This window comes from Mytilus edulis, chromosome 9 (genome assembly GCF_963676685.1).
Source record: "Mytilus edulis chromosome 9, xbMytEdul2.2, whole genome shotgun sequence".
Lineage (NCBI taxonomy): Eukaryota > Metazoa > Mollusca > Bivalvia > Mytilida > Mytilidae > Mytilus > Mytilus edulis.
The window spans coordinates 39,156,005-39,182,727 of record NC_092352.1 but is presented as its reverse complement, the minus strand read 5'-3'; the positions used below and the strand labels follow the sequence as shown (position 1 = coordinate 39,182,727).

The 26,723-nt window shown below is 31.1% G+C and overlaps 1 protein-coding gene across 2 annotated transcripts in view; it reads right to left on the bottom strand.

Moving 5' to 3' along the window:
- LOC139488365 (ras association domain-containing protein 2-like) overlaps nucleotides 1–26,433 on the bottom strand; it is a 37,577-nt gene extending 11,144 nt beyond the window's left edge. Inside the window, exons 1-9 of one of the 2 annotated variants that reach the window (XM_071273898.1) lie at nucleotides 25,986–26,433; nucleotides 23,478–23,572; nucleotides 20,769–21,061; nucleotides 7,353–7,437; nucleotides 5,512–5,676; nucleotides 4,485–4,682; nucleotides 2,446–2,547; nucleotides 1,928–1,979; nucleotides 672–874 (exon numbers count right to left, since the gene is read on the bottom strand). In XM_071273898.1, the coding sequence (XP_071129999.1) occupies nucleotides 672–874; nucleotides 1,928–1,979; nucleotides 2,446–2,547; nucleotides 4,485–4,682; nucleotides 5,512–5,676; nucleotides 7,353–7,437; nucleotides 20,769–21,061; nucleotides 23,478–23,572; nucleotides 25,986–26,028 (1,236 nt within the window). In that variant the 5' untranslated portion in view covers nucleotides 26,029–26,433. Of the gene's footprint in view, nucleotides 1–671; nucleotides 875–1,927; nucleotides 1,980–2,445; nucleotides 2,548–4,484; nucleotides 4,683–5,511; nucleotides 5,677–7,352; nucleotides 7,438–19,416; nucleotides 19,603–20,768; nucleotides 21,062–23,477; nucleotides 23,573–25,985 lie in introns of those variants that run through there. The other variant, XM_071273899.1, reaches the window with a different exon arrangement.
- Between the last annotated feature and the right edge of the window lie 290 nt (nucleotides 26,434–26,723).

Here is a 26,723-nt window from a genome sequence, read left to right as displayed (position 1 = left end):
CTAGAGTCTGTAGTAAAAAAAATCAGCTTACTCACGTACTACAAGAGTCTAGTAAAAATCAGCTTACTCACGTACTACTAGAGTCTGTAGTAAAACAAATCAGCTTACTCACGTACTACAAGAGTCTGTAGTAAAAATCAGCTTACTCACGAACTACTAGAGTCTGTAGTAAAAATCAGCTTACTCACGTACTACTAGAGTCTGTAGTAAAAATCAGCTTACTCATGTACTACTAGAGTCTAGTAAAAATCAGCTTACTCACGTACTACTAGTCTGTAATAAAAATCCGCTTACTCACGTACTACTAGAGTCTGTAGTAAAAATCAGCTTACTCACGTACTACTATAGTCTGTAGTAAAAATCAACTTACTCACATACTACTATAGTCTGTAGTAAAAATCAGCTTACTTTAGTATTGGTTACTGTGGTGGATTCACTTAGTTTCAGTGAATACCAATTTTCATGGAGTTCATGGCTACAGGGGGACCACAAATTTAAATGTTCAACTAATTACAAATTTTCTAAAAGCATGCATGCAGAGTTTGCCAAAACCAGGAAATCAAATATCCATGAACATGCAAGTTTTTCTCAATCCACTAAAATCGATACCCACGAAAATAAATAAAATCCACATGAATATTTTCTTAAAGTCAAACAATCAGCTAACTTACCTCATCTGGTAATTTCACAAAATCTTCTTGTCCTTTTGATACTTCTTCCTCAGCCGGTGACACTTCAAATATAGGTGTGTCAAGTAATGATTGTTTTCTCTCCACACGATCACGTAATAATAACTTGGCACCTGATACCTCGTCTGGCCCTAAATTAATTCTCTCTAACAATGGACAGTCTTTATCCCTGAGTATTCTTTCACCTAAAACGTTTTAAATATTATATATAAAGGATTTTTTTTTAAATATATTAGAGTGTGGTGCGCATATTCGCCGGGGACACAATTTCGCCGTTTAATAATTTTGCGGTGTGAATACTTCAAAAGATGGCTGAAATGGAAGAAATATGCTGGTAACTTAGATTTTAATAACAAATATGATTATTTTTTAAACTAAAACAAAATTGAGGCACTTACTGCAAAGGACCGAAAAACGGACAGCGATTTTCGGCCAATTTCCTGAATAAAAAACACGATTTCAAAGAAGTATTTTTTAGTAAATCTTTGACTGATTGCCCTAAATTTCAATTCTGTGCACCTTTCAAATGTCCGCTATTGCCATCTATAATGAAATTGATTTGAAAAATATTATTTAAAGCTGCAGTTATTTGGGTTTAAATAGATGTATAAAAACGGCGAATATGTGTCCCCCATTGACAAAACATCAGGCAATTTCAAACACCCTTTAATCTAACTTTTCAGATGATTATTTTCAAACAGACACGTTTTCAAGCTTAAGAATATTTTGAATTTGAAGTTATCTTCATATAGAAATATCAGTATACTTCAAAAACATATAGACCTGAACATAAACTGTAGAAAACATGGAAAGATATGGCGATAATGAGCACCCCACTCTAAACCAAATATTATAGTTGTGGAGTTGCTTTTCTGCATGGACCATAACTCTTGGGTGTATCAGTGAAATAAATGTTATTTCAGAAACTTAACATACAGGTACAATAATATACACAATTCTTGGAAAAAAATACCTCATGTACAGGTTACTGGTATGTACAGTGTGTTTCTATTTGGTTCTTTCAAAACACCGTTTTTTCTGTGATATACATAATGTAAGTTGAGATATAGATTTATGTAAGAGAGGCCAAGGTTTCTGTTGTAAAATAATAATGGGCAAATGAAACTATTCATGCAAATTGCGTTTGTAATGGTTACTAACATTCATATAAACCAGTAAAATTTGTTTTATGAACCCATACAAAAATGTCAATAGAATAAACATAAAAAAACACTTACTATTTTCTTCATCTACTATATACAAAGCATATTCATTTGGTGAATTTTCAACCTGAAAAATAGATTATTGATCTGTATATAATTGATGTATCAGTCAAGAGATTTGAAGCTGCTAACACAAAAGGTGCCACAAATGGAGCAGGATCTGCTTATCCTTAAAAGCACCTAAGATAACCCAAGTTTTTGGTAGGGTTTATGTTTATTTTATGCTGTGTTTTTAATATATACTGATGATAGTCTTTTGGTAATTTTTCCCTTTTCTGCTATAGTTCATTTTCAATATATCAGTTTGAATATTGTTTTTGTATCTTTTGCTTTAATCTCATATTTCTTCAACTTTATATCACAATTAAACATTTGCTTTGAAAAAGTTTCTAGTAAAGTTTCTATGTGTCCTACATAGAGAATCAATAAGAAAATATTATATTATAAGACTTTATATTTACTTTTCAAGAATGACATTTTCAAGGAAAAAAATCGTCTTGAATACCTTAGTTGTAATTCATTTATATACATACCTTAAACTTATCCAGCAGTGCTTTAATAACTTCAGGTGTAGTTGCTGTGCTGTCAACAGTTACACTTGTACTACTGCCCAGACTAGGAGTAAACACACAAGTCTAAAAATAGAACAAGTTTAAAAATAAAACACTCCTAAACATAGAAAGAGTCTTAAACTAGTGTGTTGGTAGTCATTTTTAGCTACACATTTTTTGTTGGGAATTGAATAAAATAAGAATAAAGAAGCCTGTAATAGAGTTCTTACATTCAAGAATTTTCCTATCAAGTATATCTGAAGATTAATGCAATTTTCACATTTTTCCCCTACAATTTTACACACTTAACTGCTGAAAAGAAAATTTGCATACTCTGCATTTACAAATGGCACACCAAATTTCTTTTTTTTTAGTAATTTAATACAAAGTATTCGCACATTTTTAGAACGAAATATTTTTTTTTTATTAGAAATGAAAATATTAATGACAGTTAGATAAAAATTTAAAACATCTCAAGATAGTAAATGTTGTTAAATTATCATATAAAATACAAATTACAGTTGAGTAAAACACACTTGTCAATCATTTAAAAAATTGTAACAACAAAACACATTAAAAGATGAATTGATTAACAGTAATCACTGCAGCCTTGAATGTACTCTTAATACATTCATTCTGCTCTGCTTATTTTTACAAGCCATATATTGAAGCAGTTTCTTATAACTTATTCTAAGGTCATTGTAAAATGAAAACAAGAATGTGTCCCAAGTACATGGATGCCCCATCAGCACTATCATTTTCTATGTTCAGTGGACCTTGAAAATGGGGTAAAATCTCTAATTAGGCATTAAAATTAGAAAGATCATATCATAGGGAACATGTTTACTAAGTTTCAAGTTGATTGGACTTTAACTTCATCAAAAACTACCTCGACCAAAAACTTTAACCTGAAGCGGGACAGACGGACGGACAAACAGAGGAAAGAATGAACGGTACGACACACAGACCAGAAAACATAATGCCTATAAATGGGACATAAAAATGGGGCATAATAAGTTTTATTTTGGGAATGTTTGCCAAATTCTAGTCTTGAAAAAGTATGCTGTCAGAAGCCATATGGATGTAGCATTTTCTTTAAACTTATTTTATGGTCAATGTTAAATTTTTCTTACTTGGGCCTCTTTTTTTGATAGGTGAACATTATGACAAATATAATATATTTTTTAAACAATTGTTAATAAACCTTTTTTGTACTACTAAATGTTGAACTCAATTTCAAAGAAAACAAAACTTTCTATGTTCAGTGGACCTTGAAAATGGGGTAAAATCTCTAATTAGGCATTAAAATTAGAAAGATCATATCATAGGGAACATGTTTACTAAGTTTCAAGTTGATTGGACTTTAACTTCATCAAAAACTACCTCGACCAAAAACTTTAACCTGAAGCGGGACAGACGGACGGACAAACAAATTTCTAATACTAAATAGTTAGATAATTAACAGCCACAACTCTCAGCAAACAGTTTATTTCTACCTGTGTATCAGCTTCCTACAAGCAAAATTAGCATTATTCATAAATGTGTATGTATGTAGCTCTATCTTTAACACTGGTTGAGAGAATTCCACTAATCAGATCATACACAATAACATTTTACAATATTATATCAAATTCAAGTCCAATGACAAAAGTCATGATACAAGTATTGAAATGTCATGTACATCAAGTAAAAATCTGAGTGAGCCTGGAGTTAAATATGCCAGCCAAAAAGTCATTTGCTGACAATATTCAGATGTTAAAAGAGAATCTTAAACATTGTTGAGACTAGCATTTTATAAACCATTCTTACAAAAAAATGCTAGAAAACCAACCAAGCAAAGGAAATATTGTATGGCTTGCCCAATACAATCTTTTATTAACTCAATATATTCCCTAGATGACCTATAGTTGTAAATTTCTGTGTTAATTGGTCTCTCCAGGAGAGTTGTTTCATTGGCAATCATACCACATCTTCTTATTTTCATATTCAATATCTGTTTTACAGAAAGATATTTCACTTACTTCATAACTGTATATATGACCATTTATTGATGCTCTTTTCCATTTTTCTGGTCTTTTATCACCTCTATATGCTACTGTATTAAACTTTTTGACAGGTCTCCGTCTCATGGTAACACCCTCTATTTCTCTGGGTGACTGTACCATACTGTCATCTATTGTAATTTTACGCAAAGGTGAACTTGTAGACTCTCTGATTGCCTTCAAAATGATTAAATTATTCATCAAAATGCATTTTATAGTGTATCATTCAATGAATGTTAGTTTTTTTTTGTTAACAAAGACTTACTTTCAAGTAAATCATACAATGTTCTTGATCTTGTAAAATGTACTTCCTTGAGCAACAGGTGCCACAAGTGGACTGCATGTGGAGCAGGATCTGCTTAACCTTCCAAAGTACCTGAGATCCCTGACAGGTATTTATTAGGGGTTTGTGTTGCTCAGTCTTTAGTTTCTATGTTGTGTTTTGTGTAATGTTGATTGTCTTTTGGTCTTGTCTTTTATATTGGATATGGTGTAGTCAGTTTATTTTTCACTTATGTGTTTGATGGATCTTTTAGTATCTTTGACCTCTCAATCATTTACATATTACACAACTAATGTGATAATTATTTGTCTTGCAACTGTTCGGTAAGATCTAAATTTTCAAATAAAAGAACTCACAAAAGGATAACCCACTCCTTACAAGCCACTATCCAACATATTGCAATATTAAGTAAATAATTTGATTATTCCTCTTTAAACAAGCGGGACTAGGATAACAATTGACATTCCTTTCATATCATCCTCTGGTACTGGTAGTGTACTGAATACAAGCCAATAAAATCAACAATAATTGGTACCCAATGAAAAATAATGAAATCATATCAGTGTATTACCACATTCCTACTTCATAACTACTTTATTGCACTTTTACATCTCAAAGTGCAGTGTATTTTGTTTAAACCCATTATCACTTATTCAACTTAGCAGCTAAATAATACATTTACTCTCCACTGTCCCTGTAATTATTGTCAATAATGATACAAACCTTCATATCGGAGGGAATTTTAACTTCAGATCCTGGCATGAAACTGTGTCGATGATTGACAGTCGGACGCTCTGGGGGCACATCATCACAATGCTGGAATCTGATTGGTTTCTTAACTCCCCATAGAATTGTCACGGGGCCTCTAATGACTAGGTTATTGTTGTCCTGAAATTATAAATATATTATCTAAAATCAAATATGACAGAACACTCTCTCATAATTTTCATGATATTGCAAGATTTTTTTTTATCAATTTATAAATATGTATAAAAGGACATAAAGATATTACATAAATCATCAAAAAGTATTTCTAATATAGCAGTTTTGCAAAATTTATATATTTAATTAATTGAAAATGTGATTTGATTTAGAACTTTTAAATGAAACCTAATCAACAGATAGGTAAACTTTTGTGGCTAGCAATGTTGTCATAATTCTGACCATATTAGAACTTTTTTTTAATTTTAAGGTATGGAAAGGGAACTTACTAAAAAACATACTTATATTTAAACAAACATAACAGATAAAAGTATGTGATATGATTATATGAAAGAGACACCTCAGTTAAACACTATTGATTTTTCATATATTTTTGTTTATATATTCAATGCAAATAACAACTCAGCTATTTCAAACATATATTCATCTTTTACTTATTTAGAATAGAGATAACTGTATGATAGGAACTGATATGCAACACACAAAATTTTCTAGTTTAAAACATTATTTTATCATGTTTATGTTCACAGGTAATACCGTTAACAAGTAAATATACTACATAACATGTATTTTCTTAAAACACCTTGTCACAAATTTCAGTCACATATTTAAATTATGATTAATAAATAACAAAAAATTATCAATCATAATTAATAAGCAATGTTTAATAAATAACAAAAAATTAATAAGCATTTCTTATATTATTCAATAAAAGCTTCAACAGGGTTTGTGACAAAATATGTAAATCAATCATGATTGATTGATTTACATATATTTGTAACCTTTTTGTATAAAATGACAACATGGTCTTTACAAGATGTACACAATATTTGTTTTTGTTGGTGTTGAAAGACAAATTCAGCATCCTTATCTATATTATGGTTCAAATCATGGCCACAGTGGTATGAATGTCAGGAGGGACATACCAACTGGCAGGAAAGCTGACAATTTTTGTCAAATTAAGATCAAATTCAAACATGAACTCACAACCTTCAGAGTTGAAAGGCAAAGTGACAACTGTAGCTGAACAACATGTACTAAGCCCACTTGGCCATGCATGAGATCCTTCAACAAAATGAACAATGAGCAATTGCTTGCTACTGGACCCCCAGCTGTAAGTATTCAGTAAGCAGACAATTGATGAGGGGTAGATGCAAAAACAAATTGCACAGAATAACAACTTACAAATAGTTAACTTACACTACTTTCCTTTATGTTGACTTAAAGTAGAAGCTGTCACAGATTGTCTTTTTGTTAACTTACAGTAGAAGCTGACACTGATTGTCTTATTGTAAACTTACTGTAGAGTCTGTAGACGCTGATACTCATTGTCTTTTTCTTATAAACTTACAGTAGAGCTGAAACCCATTGTTTTTTTTGTTGGCTTACAGTAAAAGCTGACACATATTGTCTTTTTTTTGTGTAAAATTACAGTTAAAGCTGACAACCATTGTCTATTTGTAAACTTACAGTAGAAGCTGACACAGATTGTCTTTTTGTAAACTTACAGTAGAAGCTGACATAGATTGTCTTTTTATTGAATTACAGTAGAAGCTGACACAATTTGTCTTTTTATTGAATTACAGTAGAAGCTGACACAATTTGTCTTTTTATTGACTTACAGTAGAAGCAGACACAGATTGTCTTTTCTTTCCTTTTTCTTGGTAGTATTCATTGTATGTTTTTATCCTGTTCAAAACTTCTTGTCTGAAAAAGAGAAGATACATGTACTATTATGAAATATAATATAAAAGAAGACAATCTTCCTTCTAGTTTCAATCAGAACAATGGGTAACTCTTTATATTATCAGATAACTTTATTGTCAGATTATTATGCTACATGTAATTTTAGTCAAATATTGACATTGTGTCCACAAAACGGGTACATTGAGATATGAAACCTCTTTTAGCATGAAACATCATGTACAATGTATCTGCTGCAAATTGCAATATAAACTCTTCCTCTATCAGATTCAGTGTTCTCTCTGGGTCTTATAAAATCATGGTAATGTGATGCTATATTTTTTAATCTGATGCTATGAATATATTTTCTTATAGGATGTGATGCTATAATTTTCAGAAGCAAGATGTTGTTTCAAATTTCCCTGTTTACCACGATGCTATTATAGCATAAATAATATTTGTCGAGTACAATGCAGATATTCTTGGGGGATAGAGGTGGAGTGTGAGGGATGGGAGTAGGCTGTGGACACTTACAGTGATGTTTTATACCATAAGGGAATAACTTTGATGTAAATATTGGTGCTAATAATTCACAGAATTTAAGTTGGAACTTATTTTCTTATTTTTCATTATGACCCCAAATAATTGAGTGGAATAAGATAATTCAATTCCATTCCAATATAATATATATGGTAATATACATGTTTCTTATCTTAAGTTTTAAATGTGGACCAAATTACAATACACCTATAACAGTGATAAGGAAGTATATAAGTATTCATATTTATAAACACGAAATTAAAACTCTATACTTGAAATAGGAGGTGCAATATAATCTTTAACATTCAAGGCTAGATTTTAAATTTACAATACTTTTTTCACTGAATACAAAGCTTTTAAGACAAAAATTATGTCAGTCTAACTGGAAATTCAATATTGATTGTGTAGTTAGATTGTCATCCAAATTTCTGAAAGATTTGACACAGAAAAATCAATATCCTTGTCTGATCCAAATTCAGTAATAGAAATAACAGCTAGACAAAATATAATGTACATTTGTAGGGTACAAAGCTGTCAGGTTTAAAAACCATTGACATGATTACAAAATCAATTTATAATACTATTGCAAAAAACAAACAGATTTTACAGAAGAGAAAATAAGTCTTTTATATACAAACAGGAGAAGATCCATGATCAATATAAAAGGAAGAAAAAATGTAATTCAAAGGTCAACAACAGACAAATGTATTACTATTTATATGCCAAGCTCTAAAATTCTCCCCCAGTCCATACAGGATGCATATAAAGAATGCCAAAGATCTGTCACAATAAATTCTTAAATGCCAAAAAAACTCCTTAGATGTTGCGAATAAAAAAAGACTTGTATCCATCATAAATTTGACAAATGTTTTTTTGTGTTTTCAATCCTTCATCCCCTTTTTCTAATTGAATGGAACTCCCTTGCTATGCTAACATGGACACACACAGAAAGCAACAATGTATGCAACTTGTAAGTTATCTGTCTGGAAGTATATATCTTATATAGGTTTCTTTGAGATAAATTTACTTTAACCTTGTTAAATAGATTTCTGGGTAATCTAATTGTTATATCTTCTCAAATTTTACAAAAGACAATCTTTAAAATCTACCTTAAAAGGATTCAACCTTTTATATTCATTTTACCATTCCATTTCGATACACAAAGTATTTAAAAATCCATGAAAAGTAAACATGACTTTGTACATGAAAGTTACGATAACATTCACATGTAATTATAAACATGTTAAATGTAAAGATGCTACAAAGATGACAGTTCATGACTTGCCCAAGGCAATAAGCAATGACTTGTTATATTTGAAGGTTCTATCCTAATTTACTTATAATTTCTAGTACCAAGTTAAATGCTGGAGGCATTTGTAATTCTTTAGTCAAAATCTCAATTAAGGTTAATAAGACACGACATGCAGAAAATCTTCAATTTGTTACTAATATCTTTTCATGTAGACATTTACATATGAATAAAAAGAGAGGTGTACCAATTGTCAATGATGCAATAGCCAATTAACAGAAATTAACCACAAAAAGTCAACAGTTTGTCCTCAACGATAAACAAGTGTCCTTACTGTTTGCTAACTCCTGATGGAAAAAATGAATCATGTATACATTCTATTTCACTTTATTTTTCGTCCCTATTCATGAACATTTCTGAGCTTTACAACAATGAAGAAGGTATAATAGTGGGTGAAATTCACCTATGAATTGATATTAACCAAACAAATTCTCATCTTTCACCTATCATTGTCTTTATTCAAGGAAACTATACTGTAAAATAAGAAATTATAGTTTGCAACTCTTATGAATTTTGAAGAATAAACTTATATGCGATTTTAGGAAAGCTACACATCATTATGTGCTCTTATTACTGCAATATTCAAGGAGCGTTTATATATTGTGGATTCATTTTTATTCGTTGGATATCAATTTTCGTGAATTTCTTTGTTCCAGGTGAACCACAAAATTAAATGTTCAACGAACAATAAATCTCCTATAGTCTTGTATGCAAACTTTGTCAAAACCATGAATTCAAACAAAAATGCAAGTTTTCCTCAATCCACAAAAAATAAATGAATCTGCAGTACACAATTTAAACATCTCAGATATCTTTCTATAAACAAAGTTTCAAGTATTGCAAAATACAAGTGGCTTTTTCATTTATTCTTTCATGTTTTGCCTTTATGAGGAGAGATCTTCATAATCATAAATTCATAAGCCACTGATATAGCATTGTTTTAATTGCCCATATTTCATTTATTTTTCTCTATAGGCAAATGTCAGATTATCCCTACATGTAGTGTAAATTGCATTCCAGACCAGGTAATACCCAGGTACAAACCACTCCATCATCAATGATAAACAATTGTTGTTTTTGTGTAATCCATCATCTAAACAGCTGACCACAATGATAATGTGGTAGATTAACACCTATCATTACTAATATCCTTCAACATAAAATACTAGAGGGCAGTAAAACACCTGCCTCGTAAGAGAAATTGGAGGAAAGATAAAAAAAAAAGACTTTTGAAAAGGAAATGACTATGATCAAAAACATTCTGGTTTACAAAATCTGCAAATAAGATCATTCAGTGTTGAGGTAGTAGAATCAGGTAAACTATATGCAGATGTATTTTAGGTGGGACACCCTCCCCCCCCCCCCCCACCCCCACCCCTTTTTTTTGCAGGTGGAACCTCTTAACAATTTCATTTGACACATGTTTGAAGTTTTCTTAAATTTGCATCTGCTTAATAATAAGTAATACATGTATCTTAGAGAACAAAATATCCAACCCCTCTTCTCACCTTCTTCATAAAAAAAAATAATGTTTTTATGCAATTTCAAACAAAACTGGTGGGATTCACGCCCACTGTGACACCCACAGGCACTTGTTTCATGGAGTCTACCTTCCTATGGATAGAAACAAGTGCCTGTGGTGACACCCCTTAAAATTGCACCTGACTTTAGTATTCAAAGTTTTTCTTTGCATGTTTAAGCACTCTTATCCAAACCAAATTAGCTGATGAAAGTTGCAAAAAAAACCAAAGTAATATTTTTCCTAGTGAAACACTTATCTTGTTTGTATCAATATTACTTAAAAGTTAATGATGTATATAAGGTCCAAATAATAATTGTTAAAACGCCTAACCACACACTTAATTATATAAACAAACAAGAGTAAACATGACATTGCATGATGGGTTGATTTGTTTTTCATTAACCTTCAATGATAATGATGTGTTTTCTCACTTACTTTTCTACATCACAAATGGATTCATCTGGTATATCAATCCTATCCATCATTACTATTGTCAAAACACACAAAACACGATAATGTTTCTTCTACGATTGTGAAACACACTACAAGGTGAAATACTATTCTTTCATTCTTACGATCCAGGAAGAATATGATATTGCTTAATTCATTTCCAAACAGAAACTCCACCTAGGAAACGAAACATTCCAGTGACGATTAAACCATAGGTATTTCACACAAAAATTTGCATTATACCGGTAAATGCCTTTATAATTATTTCCTCAATTGTCTTTAATGGCCTTTTAATACCGCAGGTCTACAGTTCATGATCTCATTCGTTTGATTATGCATATAGATTATAAAAATTAAGCCTTCGTCAAACAGGTGTATTGTATGTTCAAAGGATGTATTTTATTTTTCATGTATATAGACCACCACAGGTCTTATCAATGACCTAATCAATATCCGATAATAGAACAAGAACTTGTCAAATTTATCCTGATGTGTATTGCACAGGTCATAAGCTGTAATACTGATCCAACAGATTGGGAACTTATCACAAAAGCAATGTACTGATTACATTGAAGAATAGCTGCACAGCATATTGGATATTATTATAATTATTGATTGATTCTATCTTTTATGCAAGAAGCGCTGTTAGCTTGAAATGCAACAAGTTTTATAGCATTGTCAGTATTTTATAAAAAGTTAAATGAAAAAAAATCCAAATTTAAAGCGATATCTTTTTTTATGAATATTATAAAAATCTAAAATCAATAAATCAAATGCATTTCTTTACACAAAACAGGAAGTAATAGACCATAAAAATGATTGTTGCAATCTGCAGAAGCAATCTGCAAAATAAAATGAGACAAAAAAAAATAAAAAAAATTTTTTGCTAAGGCCCAAGGAATATAAACTTCAAATATCAGCAAGAACAAATGTCATCATGAAAAAGATGTCTAAGAACACACCCTTGAACTAATTATTACTACCATACATCATGTATTTAACCTTATTTTAAATTTAACGCAAATCATTTAACAAAACTTTATCTATTACAGTGACTGCAGTTAAATTTCTATAAGTTAGAATTAAATGCCATCATAATATATTTAAAATGTTTCTTTTCAAATGATATGAACCAATAAACCAATATCAATCTTCAAATATTTGAAGATATACAAATAACTCCGTTTATTTTTAAATATTTAGCTTTGATTTCCTATTGGACACAGCAGGTATGCCCTAGAAATAGGTGTTTTTATCAACATTGAAGTTATGTACACGAGGTTACTGAATAAACACTTACAAGAGCGATATGAGATAATGAATTAACCAAATATTTGCCGATATTGAGAGTAGAAGGTAATCATAACAGCTCTCCAGCAATTTTGATTAACAGATGCTTGTATTAAGTAAAAAATGTAATATTATTTCATTTTTAAGTGGAAAGTTAATGGCATACCCCTGGGTTATTGCAAAATGCAATGGAAGTAATTAGTATTTGATGTTTTAAACCTTAGATAGATGGAAATAGTGTGAGAGATGCATGTTCCTTTAAAGAAAATGACTTTCCATATACTGGCTTCACAAAATATAGCATACCTTACAAGAATAAATGGGGAATGTGTTTATGGGACACAAATCATGGACTATGATGATGCCTCAGCTTGCATATAATGTCATAAAGGAACATGACTCAATAACTATAAAAGTGGTGCTACCCAAATTTGTACTTGATTTGAGTTTTGAACAAACAAGCATTGCGATAATGTTTCATAACATTTGGTTGAGACAATTTTAGTTAGAGAGTAAAAAATTCAGCAATTTTTCCATTTGTAAAGGGGCATAACTCTAGAACAGTAAAAGTGATGCAACCAAGATTCAAACTTGATCTGTATTTTGTGGTAATTAGCATTGTGTATAAGTTTCATTACATTTGGTAAATGTAAACTTAAGTTAGAGAAAGGAAAACAATTTTGGGATGTATGTACATACAGACAAGGGTAAAATCTAATGCCCCCTCTGCTACAGCAGGAGCAAAAAAATATTTCAATAAAATATATTTCCATATAAACATTTAATATGTTTTTTTTTGGCTTGCAATTATAAAAGCTGTATATATATCTATACATATGCAAAATAATCAAATTAGATTGGTTGTATATATATGCAAGTTGATTTTGTTGTTTCATTTTGCATTTTTATATTGATATAAGAAAATAAAACATTCTGATAATTTCCCTGTCCATATAGAACAAAGAAATTTCATACATGAATCTCACTTTACGTTTGTTTATTGAGGAAGTATTGGTCTAAAGATAGTTCACCCTTATGCCTATCATAGCTCTGCCTATAGTAAATAAAAATTATCCTGACCTATACAGTACTAGTTTCATCATAAAATAATGTATTAAGTCCATTTTTTTGTTTCACCTACTTTAATATTTTAAGACAATAAACTCATTATAAAAACCAGGATTAAAATTTTGTATGCCAGATGCCTGTTTGGTCTATAATAGACTCATCTGACAGTGACATTAGAACCAAAAAGTCAAACATGCCAAATAAAGTATTAAGTTGAAAACCATTTGAGAAAACAAAACTCTGTCAAAAGGTGTTGGTGAATACAGGTTAACTACATGTAATCCTGGGATAAAATCTATAGTATTTTGAATAATTCAAAAATTTTGAAACCAGTTAATTTATAATCATGACAAGGTCTCATGGTCTTTGCAGTATCCTGCTGGCATCACTAGCAGAAGAAATTTCAATCATTAAAAAACAAGAATGTGTCCACAGTATGCAGATGCCCCATCCGCATTATCTATGTTCAGTGGACCTGGAATATGGGGGAAAATCTCTAATTTGGCATTAAAATCATATCTTATCATATCATATGGAACATGTGTACTAAGTTTCAAGTTGATTGGACTTCAACTTCATAAAAAACTACCTCTTCCAAAAACTTTAACCTGAAGCAGGACGAATGGATGGACAGATGGATGCATGTGCAGACCAAAAAACATAATGCCCATAAATGAGGCATAAAAATCCTACAATCCACATAAGCAAGTATATAAACATTTAACATAAGAACTGTACTAACGGATACTTGTGTGAAAATAAAAATGATGTCTTGTTACCCAACAAACCTTCATCAATATGGTGAACAATAAAAAAAAAAAACAATTGGTTTGTTTTAAACCAAGATTGTATTTTTTTTCTCTCTGATTCAATTTCTGTCTTATAAAATACATTGTACATGTACATGATGTATAATAAATATAAATATGTTTCTTCTATTCAAACAATATCTGACTGTACAAAACTATTGGGTTTTTCCAGAATTTCAATTGAAAACACAGAATAATCTCTCTGAGATATAAAAATAATTTTGGTCTCATTTTTCAGGTTGAAAGTTTTAAAATTAAATAAACTTCCTATCTGAACTTGTCTAAAATATTAGGACACTGTATTCATTTGGGTCAGCTAGGAAAACATTCAACTATCAAGACCATTGGGATATAATTTCAATCATAACATACTTGGTGAACTAAAATATATAATCATGATACAGATGATTAATTATCTGATTTCAAGCTTAAAATATTTTATTAACTCAACACGATGCGTTTACATAATCAGAGGCAAGCAGTACCGAATAATTTAATATGCAAGAAATTGCAACCCTCTTTATTTTATCACTTTCTAGATATTGTTTTCCTCAAAAACTTGATGAATTGTACTATCCCTTGATTTTATAACAAGCAATTAACTGGTCTGATCTTAACATTGGTATTTTTAATACTGAATTGAATAACAAATGGGTTTACATCAACTTAATAGGATGATAGGTGCAATGCATGTATATATTTAGTTTACCATATGTAAGGTCATCAAAACTATTAACTTTAAATCATGTGCTACTTAGATACCAAGACAAGCAGATATAAACATTAAAAGTTGTACTAAAGAAATAATTAAAATGAGAATGGAAACGAGGAACGTGTCAAAGAGACAACAACCTGACCATAGAACAGACAACAGCAGAAGGTCACCAACAGGTCTTCAATGCAGCAAAAAACTCCCGCACCTGGAGGCGTTCATCAGCTTGCCCCTCAACATGTCTGATACTTTTTTGGTTACATGTGACAAATCTGTTTATCAAAGGTCTAAAGTACATATATCAGACTACTGTCATGACTGTAGAACTTATAATCCCTTGATGGTCATCTGGAGTCAATTAACATACCCCAGTACACTTAAACATAGGTTTTTTTTCTGGAATTCTAGGTGAAAAGGATAGTATTGCATTGGTCAAGTGTTTCCATGTTCAGGAAGGTAATAATATATATATATTGGTCTGCTTACAAAATTCTAGAAGAATTTGGCATGATCATACATTGTACACAATCCACCAGCTACGGGCGGAATACAAGCAAAATGCCTGATACACTGAACCTATATCTATCATTTGTCTATATATGCATAGTACACATGTTGTACATTAGTACATGAAGAGATTGGACTAGTCAAAATAATTATGACGTCGTAGAAAGGCCTCCCTGATAAAAATTAAAATAGCCTTGCCAGACATCATAATTATTTTGACTAAGTCGGGACCTGATGAAAATAATCATACTCTTGTTAAAAATCAGGACTAAAATGTTTAGTATTTTTTATAAAAAGTATTCAATGGTAACATAAGATTTATATACCTTCTTAAAATGAAATTACTATTAGGCTGTAGGCTCTGACATGGATGCTCATAGTCCAAATAATTATGACGACTTGAAAGGCTATTATATTTTTTTCTTTGACGCCTTACATCGATGTAAGGCGTCAAAGAAAAAAAAATATAATCAAATTGAGAAAGGAAAAGGGGAATGTGTCAAAGCGACAACAACCTAGCTGACCATAGAGCAGACAACAGTCGAAGGCCACCAATGGGTCTTCAATGTAGCGAGAAACTCCCACACCCGTAGGTGTCCTTCAGCTGGCCCCTTAAAAAATATGTATACTAGTACAGTGATAATGAACGTCATACTAAACTCCGAATTATACACAAGAAACTAAAATTAAAAATCATACAAGACTAACAAAGGCCAGAGGATCCCGACTTGGGACAGGCGCAAAATTGCGGCAGGGTTAAACATGTTTATGAGATCGCAACCCTCCCCCTATTCCTCTAGCCAATGTAGAAAAGTAAACGCATAACAAAACGCACATTAAAATTCAGTTCAAGAGAAGTCCGAGTCCATGTCAGAAGATGTAATAAAAGAAAATAAATAAAAGACAATAATACATAAATAACAACAGACTACTAGCAGTTAACTGACATGCCAGCTCATGACCTTAAATAAACTGATTGAAAGATTATGTCTTCATCACATGATTATCAGGTACAATAGCCTTTCAAGATGTCATAATTCTTCTTCTTCTTCTTCTGATATACAGTTACAGCTTCATTATTATTGAAGATTACGAACTGTTGCATGCGCGGAGTATATGATTAAAAAATATGAACAAAAATTTATCTTTAACTTAGTAGAATACTTGGACTAGGATGCTGAATGCATAACAGTCATTCCCAAAAAATGGGTACAATTCGAATGTAGACACTGTTAAAAAATAAATTTCAACTGAGCAGAGAGAGAGTGTTGTTTTCTTCTGTGTCTATATCTAGTCTGTCATTTTTTTAATTTTTACTTACACCATTTTAGTTGTTTTCTAGTTTTAGCATTTTTTGTAAGACAAGGTAAGTATGAACGTATCGGAGGTTAGTGTTGTATAAAGTCATCTTAAAAATTGCATTAGAGAAAAACACAAGATTTAAATCCAGGCTCATGTGAAATGGGTTACATTTACCACCATAGCAAACTGATTTATACGTATTATTCTGTATATATTGAAAGCAAATACCAAATTTAAGGTCTGAATTAATACAGTGTTTAAAAAATAATTCAAATAAGTAGTTTTCACAACTTATTTAGTAATAAATTTAAACTAATGAAATGTTATGCTGTATAATATTTTTGTTTCATAATACAGCTTTCCAGGAAAAACCCTATGATTTATATGTTTTGAATCACTTGTATGTATTTTTTATGCTTGTATTAGTCCCCACCCCCATCTTTGTTACGGAGGTTGATATCAAACCAGTATCTGAATGCTGATACATGGTAACACTTAACTCTTTAATGCTAGCTTTTCTAAACAATTTATTGACATTACAAACTAAAAAACTGTTTTCTATCAAGTTATATGTTTCTTTTAGTCAAATGGACTTGTTCTTGTCAAAATCTCCGTAACGATTTATGAACTTTCACTCAAAAATATGTTTTACCTAAACCGAATACTGTTCAACTTAATTTTATTAGCTCTATACAGATAATGTCATCTTCCTTCACACCATAATGTATGTATTATACTCAACTATGAAGTTTTGGAGTCAAAATAGTTTCATTTCGAAAATTTCTATCCTCCGTAACGACATTTAAAACCTCCATAACGGACAATTCCAGTTCTTACCAACAGCAAACATATAAATGAATGTAAATATTGGAATTAAATGACAAACAAGACAACAGAATTAAACATTTTTCTTAGTAAATCGTTATCTAAAAAGAGTAAAGTCCTGTTAGAGAAAAAAACTTGTTTTCCTTAAATTTCTATGCTCCGTAACGTAAATCAATGATGTCGTCTATGATTGACATCACCTTTTGATTTTTATTAGTGATAATCGATGAACTGATTTGGTATCTATAACAATGTACAAGAATTTCAATTGGTATGATCGTGTTTACATGCATCTTTAGATTTTTTTTATTTGCATAACCTCCGTTAATACATTGATGAGTCCTAAATAATCTTGAAAATGTTTGCCATAAACCGCTGTTAAAGTTATGATTGTCGTCGTAATTACACAAGTTGTGTTGTAGACTATTTTAAATCTAAGAAAATGGCTGATATCACGTTTATTAAACGTTATTATGTTGCTCACATAACAGGGAAAAAACAAGTTAACCTACCTTTCTCAAAACAACATTTTTTTTCTCAAAATCTGTATTTTGTTTGTCTGTTTTCTTTATAATAAATGATATCTGCTACAAAAATGACTTTCGGCAGTGTCGGCAGCCGCTGATACTGATAAAAAAAGTCTGACAACTTAACTGTAAATAACTGCGTCACGGAGGTTATTTAAACGGAGGTTAGTTTTATTTACATTATACATGGAAATATGTAACAATATTGTTGAGTTGCTTTCTCAAAACTGATTATTGAGAAGCTTTATGGGTGCTTTCAATGAAATAATCATCATTTTGATTTGTTCTTGGTTAGTGCGTTCCAAAATACGCGTTACGTAGGTTGGATTCTTATATGCGACAATCGAAAAAAAGAAAAAGAGAAGATTTTTTTTGATTTTTCGTTTCATTGCAATAAAAGTTAAAGGCAGGATTTTAAAATTTGATGTATCAACTTTGCTTAAAGTCACATTGGGCATGATTTCCAATCATATAAATATGTTTTGACTGTACCTAACGATACGTTACGGTAGGTTATACGTTTATCGGCGACATTGGTTTAATGGGTAAATCAAAGTGTATATTATAACTTTAGATTCTAAAATATTTTTGTGGATAAAAATCAATATAGTGTCAAATAAAAAAAGCAAATCTAATCATGATTTAGATGAAATAAAGTATTTTAATTCACACCGATATTTGGAGTTTTTCTTGGCGACATTCGGAATTCGTGTGATTTCCGTATATTGAATAGAAAATCACACAAATATATTTACGATATACATCACAAAAGAATATAATTTTATTTTAGTATACATATTAATCACTTAGAACACAAAAAAGATTATCTGTGACATATGTTAAGCTGGCATTTTGTGGTTATTTGCCGGCGACACTGAAATTTTTTAATTGTACCCATTTTTTGGGAATGACTGATAAGTGATAACCTTTGATAAGTTTTAGGGAGTAGTTTTCATCAAATTACACAGGACAGACATGACAGAGGAAAATGACAGGACACTGTTAGTTACATTTCTCAGTAAGATTTTCGGCCTTTTTTTTTAGCAAGAGAAATCAGAGTTTTAATTATTTTAACTCAACTGCCATTATTTTCCTTTTATAGTCAAAGTTTGGGCTCTTTCCAAAATTATAATACAACGCACCTTTCCATCGGTCTTTTACTCATTATTTTCTTTTGTTGGTGAGATGAATCAGGAACAAAGATGAACCAAAGAAGGAAATAAAATAAATTGCTCAAAGAGTCATAAAAACCCTGCCAAAACGACGTGAATTGTGACCAAGTATCCGTCTTCGTTGTTTCCTGTTTTGCCATTACCGGTGCATACACAAATAAGTGTGAAACGGGAGATAACTCTAACTGCACATAAATAATGTCGGAACAAAAATAACGTGACTTCAATGACGTCCGCGTCGAGCTGACGGACGTAAAATTGGGGATAGGGTCGAAGAGACAATGAGATAAAAATACTTATATTGATAATAATATGAATTTTTAATCAAAACGAAAGTGAAATACCTTACATTCAATTTTCATAATCACTAAAAGTTGGACTCGACAGTAAAAATGACTTAACAATGATTTTATTTATATAGCCAAGGATTTGTATACAAATCCTTGATATAGCATATATGCTAAAAAAAATCATTTGATATTTCTCTTCTTAATGCTAGTCAAAAGCCTATTTCGACTTCAAAATTTATAATATTTTCCCATGAACTAAATAATAAATGAATAATATCTGAATCCAAGGATTTTTATAATCATTGACTATTAAAATCCTTGGACTCGGCCAATATTTTCATGGGTTGTCCATGTCTATAATTTTTAGCCTTGGGAATCATGTTAAATTTAGTAGTAGAAATTGGTTTTGATCTAGCATTCAGCATATACATACTTGCATAATAATCTGTAAAGGCTTTTTATAACTGCCATTTAAATCTTTAGTTTGAGGGGACCATTGTGTTGTTTAATCTTCTTCAACGGTTAGGGTTTCATTTGTATATATATTATTTTGTTTTTGTATTTGTGTGGGTTATTTTTTTGTGGGGGAGGCCAGGGGAGAGGGATAACTTCTTGTCTAACTGAAGTTTCAAATCCTTTCTAAATGATTTAGCTGATAAACCCTTATCCTAGTTTAGATTTGAGCTAGTGCTCTGTACAAACATGTTTATTCACCACACATGCTTTATGTGCCTGTACCAAATTCAGTTTTGTTTTATGGTTGCTGTCTCAGTCTGCAATACTTGTTTTTAGTTTATTCTTTTGCTCGCTGCTGACGGTTGTATGGGCCCTATAGTTGTTTACCTATCCCGGCTCGCCCAATGGCCTCTGATGGAATGCCCAAGTTGTCCTATTGGCAATCATACCACTTCGTTTTTACATATACATGCATAATCATAGTTGGTAAACAAGTCTCTGGTCCCATGCACTAAGGTTTTTTTTAAACTTAAAACAAAAACAGATGAACGCGGTCTAGTCAACAAAAATACTCACTCTTTCGATGAAATAGTTTTAATTTTCATTGGAGGCTGAGATTTTGGCCTGTTTATTTTGTTCACATGAGTTCTTTTAGCAACTGGAGTAATGTTTATATCGTTTTTGCTATTTCCAAATTCATAAACCATAACTGGTGAACTTCCATCGTGTCCATTATAAGTACTCCCAGTTATATTGTCTAATTGATCACTTTTTCTGAAGTTTGCTGGTGATGCGTATCCATATCCCATCATCTGAGGTCCAAATAATGCTGCATAGCACGGCTTGTGACAGTAAGGCTTTCTGTCGTGCTGGAAGTAAAAGAAAAACAAATATAATATAAGATATGTAATCATTTAAAAAATCAACTTGTAATGAATTATCTTCATTGGATTTCTCGAAACAATATATATCTGTATTATATATCCTTTAGAGAAAAGGGTGGACTCACTGAAAATTTGGAATCAACTTTTATAGTATTAAACCTTGATTGAATGGTTCACCAATGTTCCTATAATATATGTACATTTATTAAGTCTTTTTTTATACCCTATTATATATAGCTTCGTATTTGTGTGTGTTTCTATGAGACGTGCCGAGTACAGTACATTATTATAAACCAGGAATCACCTGACGAAAGAAACGTAAAGCCAGTATAAATGGAATCTTTGAGTAGCATCCACCCATGTTATTCTCCAAGAAAAAACTAGTGTGTTCACTTCTTGAATATCACAAGATGTCTGTACGGAGCGATCTTATTCTAAAACAGATTGCAACATGTGCATAGCGGTATTGATTGTTTAAATGAGTGTGATGTTCTTTACGAAGTTTGAAGCAATACTTATTCAATGTTTTCCAATATTCTATCTATATCACTGTCGAGTAATCAGATGACTCAGCAGGTACTTGTAATATTGTTATTTCTCAAAAATCAATAAGCATAATTCAATAATTGATATAGACGATTCCCGTGTGATGCCACAAATATAGCGTTATTTACACAGCAACAAATCAGAGAAAACAAATTAAAAGCACACTCAATTTATAATTCGCAGCGTACATCATATATATATAAATAAGGAGATAAAAGTGTATAAAGATATACGAATCTATTGTTTTACATTTGTCATTATGTTGACTTTCAGAGTTTACTATGCGGTATGGGTTTTGCTCATTGTTGAATGTCGCACAGTAACCTATAGTAATTAAAATGCTATGTCATTTGGTCTCAGGTGAAACCTGTTGTTTCATTTGTTGTGGTACCAAATCTTATCATTTTTATGTATAAGAAGGCCCGTTTGACACTTTTAGATTTTCAATTCGAATCAGAGTATTAGTACTTATAATTTAGTTTCCATTTCTGCTCATCTAAATGTGTAGCCAAATAGCACGTTGCAGGTTTGATTCGTGCTTCGTATTTGCCATTGAGTTCATTAAACTAAAAACAATGTTAAAAGATCATAAAATAAACAGCTTTTTGTAGACAACACACAATGATGCATTTTGTTACTTCCGATGCGTAATAGCGGTATTGCTTGGAATTTAGAAATGGTTATGACACTTTAAGCAGTATATTGTGGCAACGGCTGCTTATCAGTTATATGTTTTCCTGCCACAACAATTTGAAATATGACCCCTGAAAGTTTGAGTGTATGCAAGAGGAAGACAACTAGGAGGCAATCGAATTATAAGGTTAAGAGAGGAGGACAAAATCTGGTAAAATTCTACAAAAACTCTATACAGGAAACTAAAGATTAAGTATCACAAACACCACTATTTAAATGAGAGTTAACTCATGTGATTCGGAAGGGTAAGCAGGTCCTGCACCACAAGTGTATCCCTGCACAGTTGGCGGCAATAATTACATACCCAAAAGGTCAATAACTTACAAAAAGTCATGATATAGAATATGAGATTTTGAACTCGATGGGTTAGATTAATGAATTGCCATAATTCATTATATCAACAACCGTTTGCTCCTAAATATATACTAGTAATTCAGTTCATTGGCGGATCCGGGTGGTGATGGGGGTCCGGGGTTTGTAAACCCTTTTTTTACGTGAATGCGTTTAAATGGAGACATATAGTTGGACTACCCCTTTATCCTGAGTTGGGAACCCCTATTAAAAATGGCTGGATACGTCCCTGCAGTTTTGTTGTCAAGCTATAGACTTATTAAAACAAAACAGATTGTATAGCTTACAGCAAGGATATATATATGTTAGTTATACCGGTCATTGCTTACAGCAAGGATGTATATATGTTAGTTATACCGGTCATTGCTTACAGCAAGGATGTATATATGTTAGTTATACTGGTCATTGCTTACAGTAAACTTCATTAGCTTACAGCAAGGATGTATATATGTTAGTTATACTGGTCATTGCTTACAGCAAGGATGTATATATGTTAGTTATACCGGTCATTGCTTACAGCAAGGATGTATATATAATAGTTATACTGGTCATTGCTTACAGTAAACTTCATTAGCTTACAGCAAGGATGTATATATGTTAGTTATACTGGTCATTGCTTACAGCAAGGATGTATATATGTTAGTTATACCGGTCATTGCTTACAGCAAGGATGTATATATGTTAGTTATACCGGTCATTGCTTACAGTAAACTTCATGCAGTCAAAATATACACATACTCTATGGCGATAGAGTGCCGTTAAGCAATTTGATATACTATACATGAGAAGTTTATAAGTTTGTGTTCATTACCTCCGCATGTTGTCCAGCGGACAATATTTTACCACATTCTTCACATCTTAAACAGTTCGGATGCCAGTTCTTTCCTAAAGACGTTTTTCTTTCAGCTGTAAAAAAAATAGTTTATTCACAATATCATATAGCCCATGAAATCACTTTTTATAAACAGTTTAATAAAAAAAGTACAGTTCTTAACAATTTTGAGTCGTCTTTTTATGCTTACAAACATGAATTAATCATCGTGTCGTTTGTAAATTTAATTTTAAGATAGCAAACGAGTCCTTAATGAACTAATTATACATAAGAAAACTTATAAGCACTGATTCATGGTTTGTTATTCAAGACTATTTAGTATTGACGCATCAATATCCCGTCAGCAACGTTCCAGGGAATATAACGGTAACAAACTAAACTAGTCTGTAATTAAACAGATAAAGATTGTTGCAATGTTTGCCGATCAATCGATCGACCTAATTAAAATGTTTTCTCTCATGACAGATCTCCATGCAACAGAAACTCCTCAAATTTCAAAATATGTCAATTCAGTATATATATAGATTAAAATTTGTACGAATGTCACGAATGAAGCTACACTAAGATACGAACAGCGTTCTTGTATTAGTTATTATCAATTATATTTAGTTTTATTTCCATAGAAGTTTGAGAGCTTCAAAAGTCAAAATCACTCATAGAACATGTAATAAGGAAAATAATGAAGGGCAAAACAGGCAGAAGCTTTGAGTCTGGATTTCGTCTTAATTTTGTAAAGGGGATTTTTATGAAAACTGTAATATAACTATATAATCATGAGATAACACACAGAGCGTAAATTAATTTACATTTTCATTAAAATCACCGTGTAAAAGATAGAAGGTGTTATATAAATCAAATTTAAATAAAATTTAGTAGATTTGATATTATCTGTTTGCTTAGGGCAAACTGTCATATCAAACTCAAACAACTTTATAATCTGAAATTTCAACCTAAACTGCATCAGGTAAAAGTATTTGAACTTAATAAATCGGTGACTTGTAAAGACGTCATTTTCATTTCACAACTGACAGTTTGTATATGTGTATATGTATCCTTGCAGAAAATGGACAAAGTAAGATGTCAACACAAATAACATGAAGACAAATGACATATTTAAAAAACAAAGCCATGTCCAGTCTGGTGTATCAATTAAGCCCACTAAAGGTCGAGACATGAAAGGCATTAAACTGACAGCAATATACGATAATTTATATTTCATTACTAAAGAATGAATATCTTATAGGAAAATAAACCACAAAATTCATGAATCTGCATGTCTTTGCTAAATATTTTTTATGAAAAAGAGATGTGAAAAATTAATAACGACAATTTCTGTCCAACGAATATCATTAACCGTGCATTGCAAGTGAAGTAGACAAGTCAGATATAAAGATGCAGAATATTTCTAGTAACCATCTATATAACCATCTATAATGAAATATCTTAACTAACTTGTTTGTAAATATGGAGAAAATATGTTTAACCTTATATGAATGATAATATTTTACATCTTATATCACATCCTTCACACAATTATTATTACGCAATTATACAAAATACCAACAAAAATACCAACAAAACCAGTAAAAATACATTCCTGTTTTTAGAATCGAGCATTGTGATAACCAAGGAAGTGTAGGTACTTACACAAAATTGATGAATTAGAGGGAAATTTAGAAATGAAAGACATTGACAAAATATTCAGTGTTCTGCCCTTTTTTATGTGAAAATGCAAAATATTTTAAAGATCAATAAATATATATGACATTTTTCACTTCCTATACTCGCATCCGTTCTCACATTTATGATACATGTATAGTTGACCTTAAAAGTAAACGAAATTATACTACCATCATTTATTCAATATCATAATAAGATAAATTTTACGAGACCATATGATCGTTTCCATATCATTTACTAGGATCATTTTAACATTCAAGGATCTTGTTTACAATATACACACCCATATTTCTTTACAATTAAGGTGAACACCGAATATGTTACTTTAAATGTGTCTTTTTAAGAAAGAATAACAAAATTAAAGTGAATAGGCAGACCAAGGATAGTAAAAGGGTTAACCAAATGATAGTTTTTCAGAAATATCTTGCGTCTTCTTTTCTTATAACTATCCATGACATAAAACGACAAGGTTTTATAGCGAAGATTCCTGTTTTAAGTACTGATATAAACATTGTTAAATACTCCATTCTTAAGATACAAACTAATGTTTAAATCCTCAAATGGAATAAAATTTAAACCAAATAAAATATTAAATTGGACTTGTAAATGAACGCGGACCAAGTAGAACTCGAACTTCGCACCCTACCAGAAGATCAGTATAGTTTACTTTGGATTTAATTGCATGCCAAATATATCAAAATATTTATTTTTATTTCACCGACACGATTCCATGATTATTACCACCCGTATAAAAGTCACACCTAAGTAAACATGACCCAAATTTAATCAAAATCTACTTTTACTTACCGAAATATACTGGTTTACCACACTTTTGACAAGTATTGTTCATTCTAGTGTCATTGTCTTCTTAATTCCTCACTATTGTGACGATTTGATGCAGTAATCCATCAAAACATTTGTCAAATACAACATATTATTGATTTACCGGTGTCCCTTTGATACTGCAATACACTAGAGTTCGATCCAATGTGAATGGTGTTTATATTTCTGTCGGGTCAACAATTGTATTTATAAATCTCTAGGCCGGTATGTCCTTTATCACAATTCCTATTTGGTGATTATCCCATTTTGCAACTCCTATTGTATTTAATAAAAGTAGTGAAGTGGGGTTTAAATTTGCTTAAAAATATTTTCATTCAAGTGTAAAATATACCCAAGATCAAGGTGAATATGACTTAAAGGTATATGAAATAACTACGAAACGTCTCTCATCCCTGTAAAATATGTTTTCTTTGTGACTTTTAAATTGTTATTGTATGATACACCACATAAAACGTGTACCTGTTTTGTCCTATTATTTAATGCATTTTGATATAGTTATCTGTTAATGAATTAAGATTAGCACGTTTCGCCCATAAAATGGATTTGAAACTACATGTATATATAAGTGAAATGAGTACGATATTTTACTAACGGAGAAAACCACTTCTAATATGTTAGCTAAGAATTTGGATTGGCAATCAATTAAAATTTGACAAAAACATTGCTTGACTGCACTTGGACAAATGGTTTTCGGCGTATTTA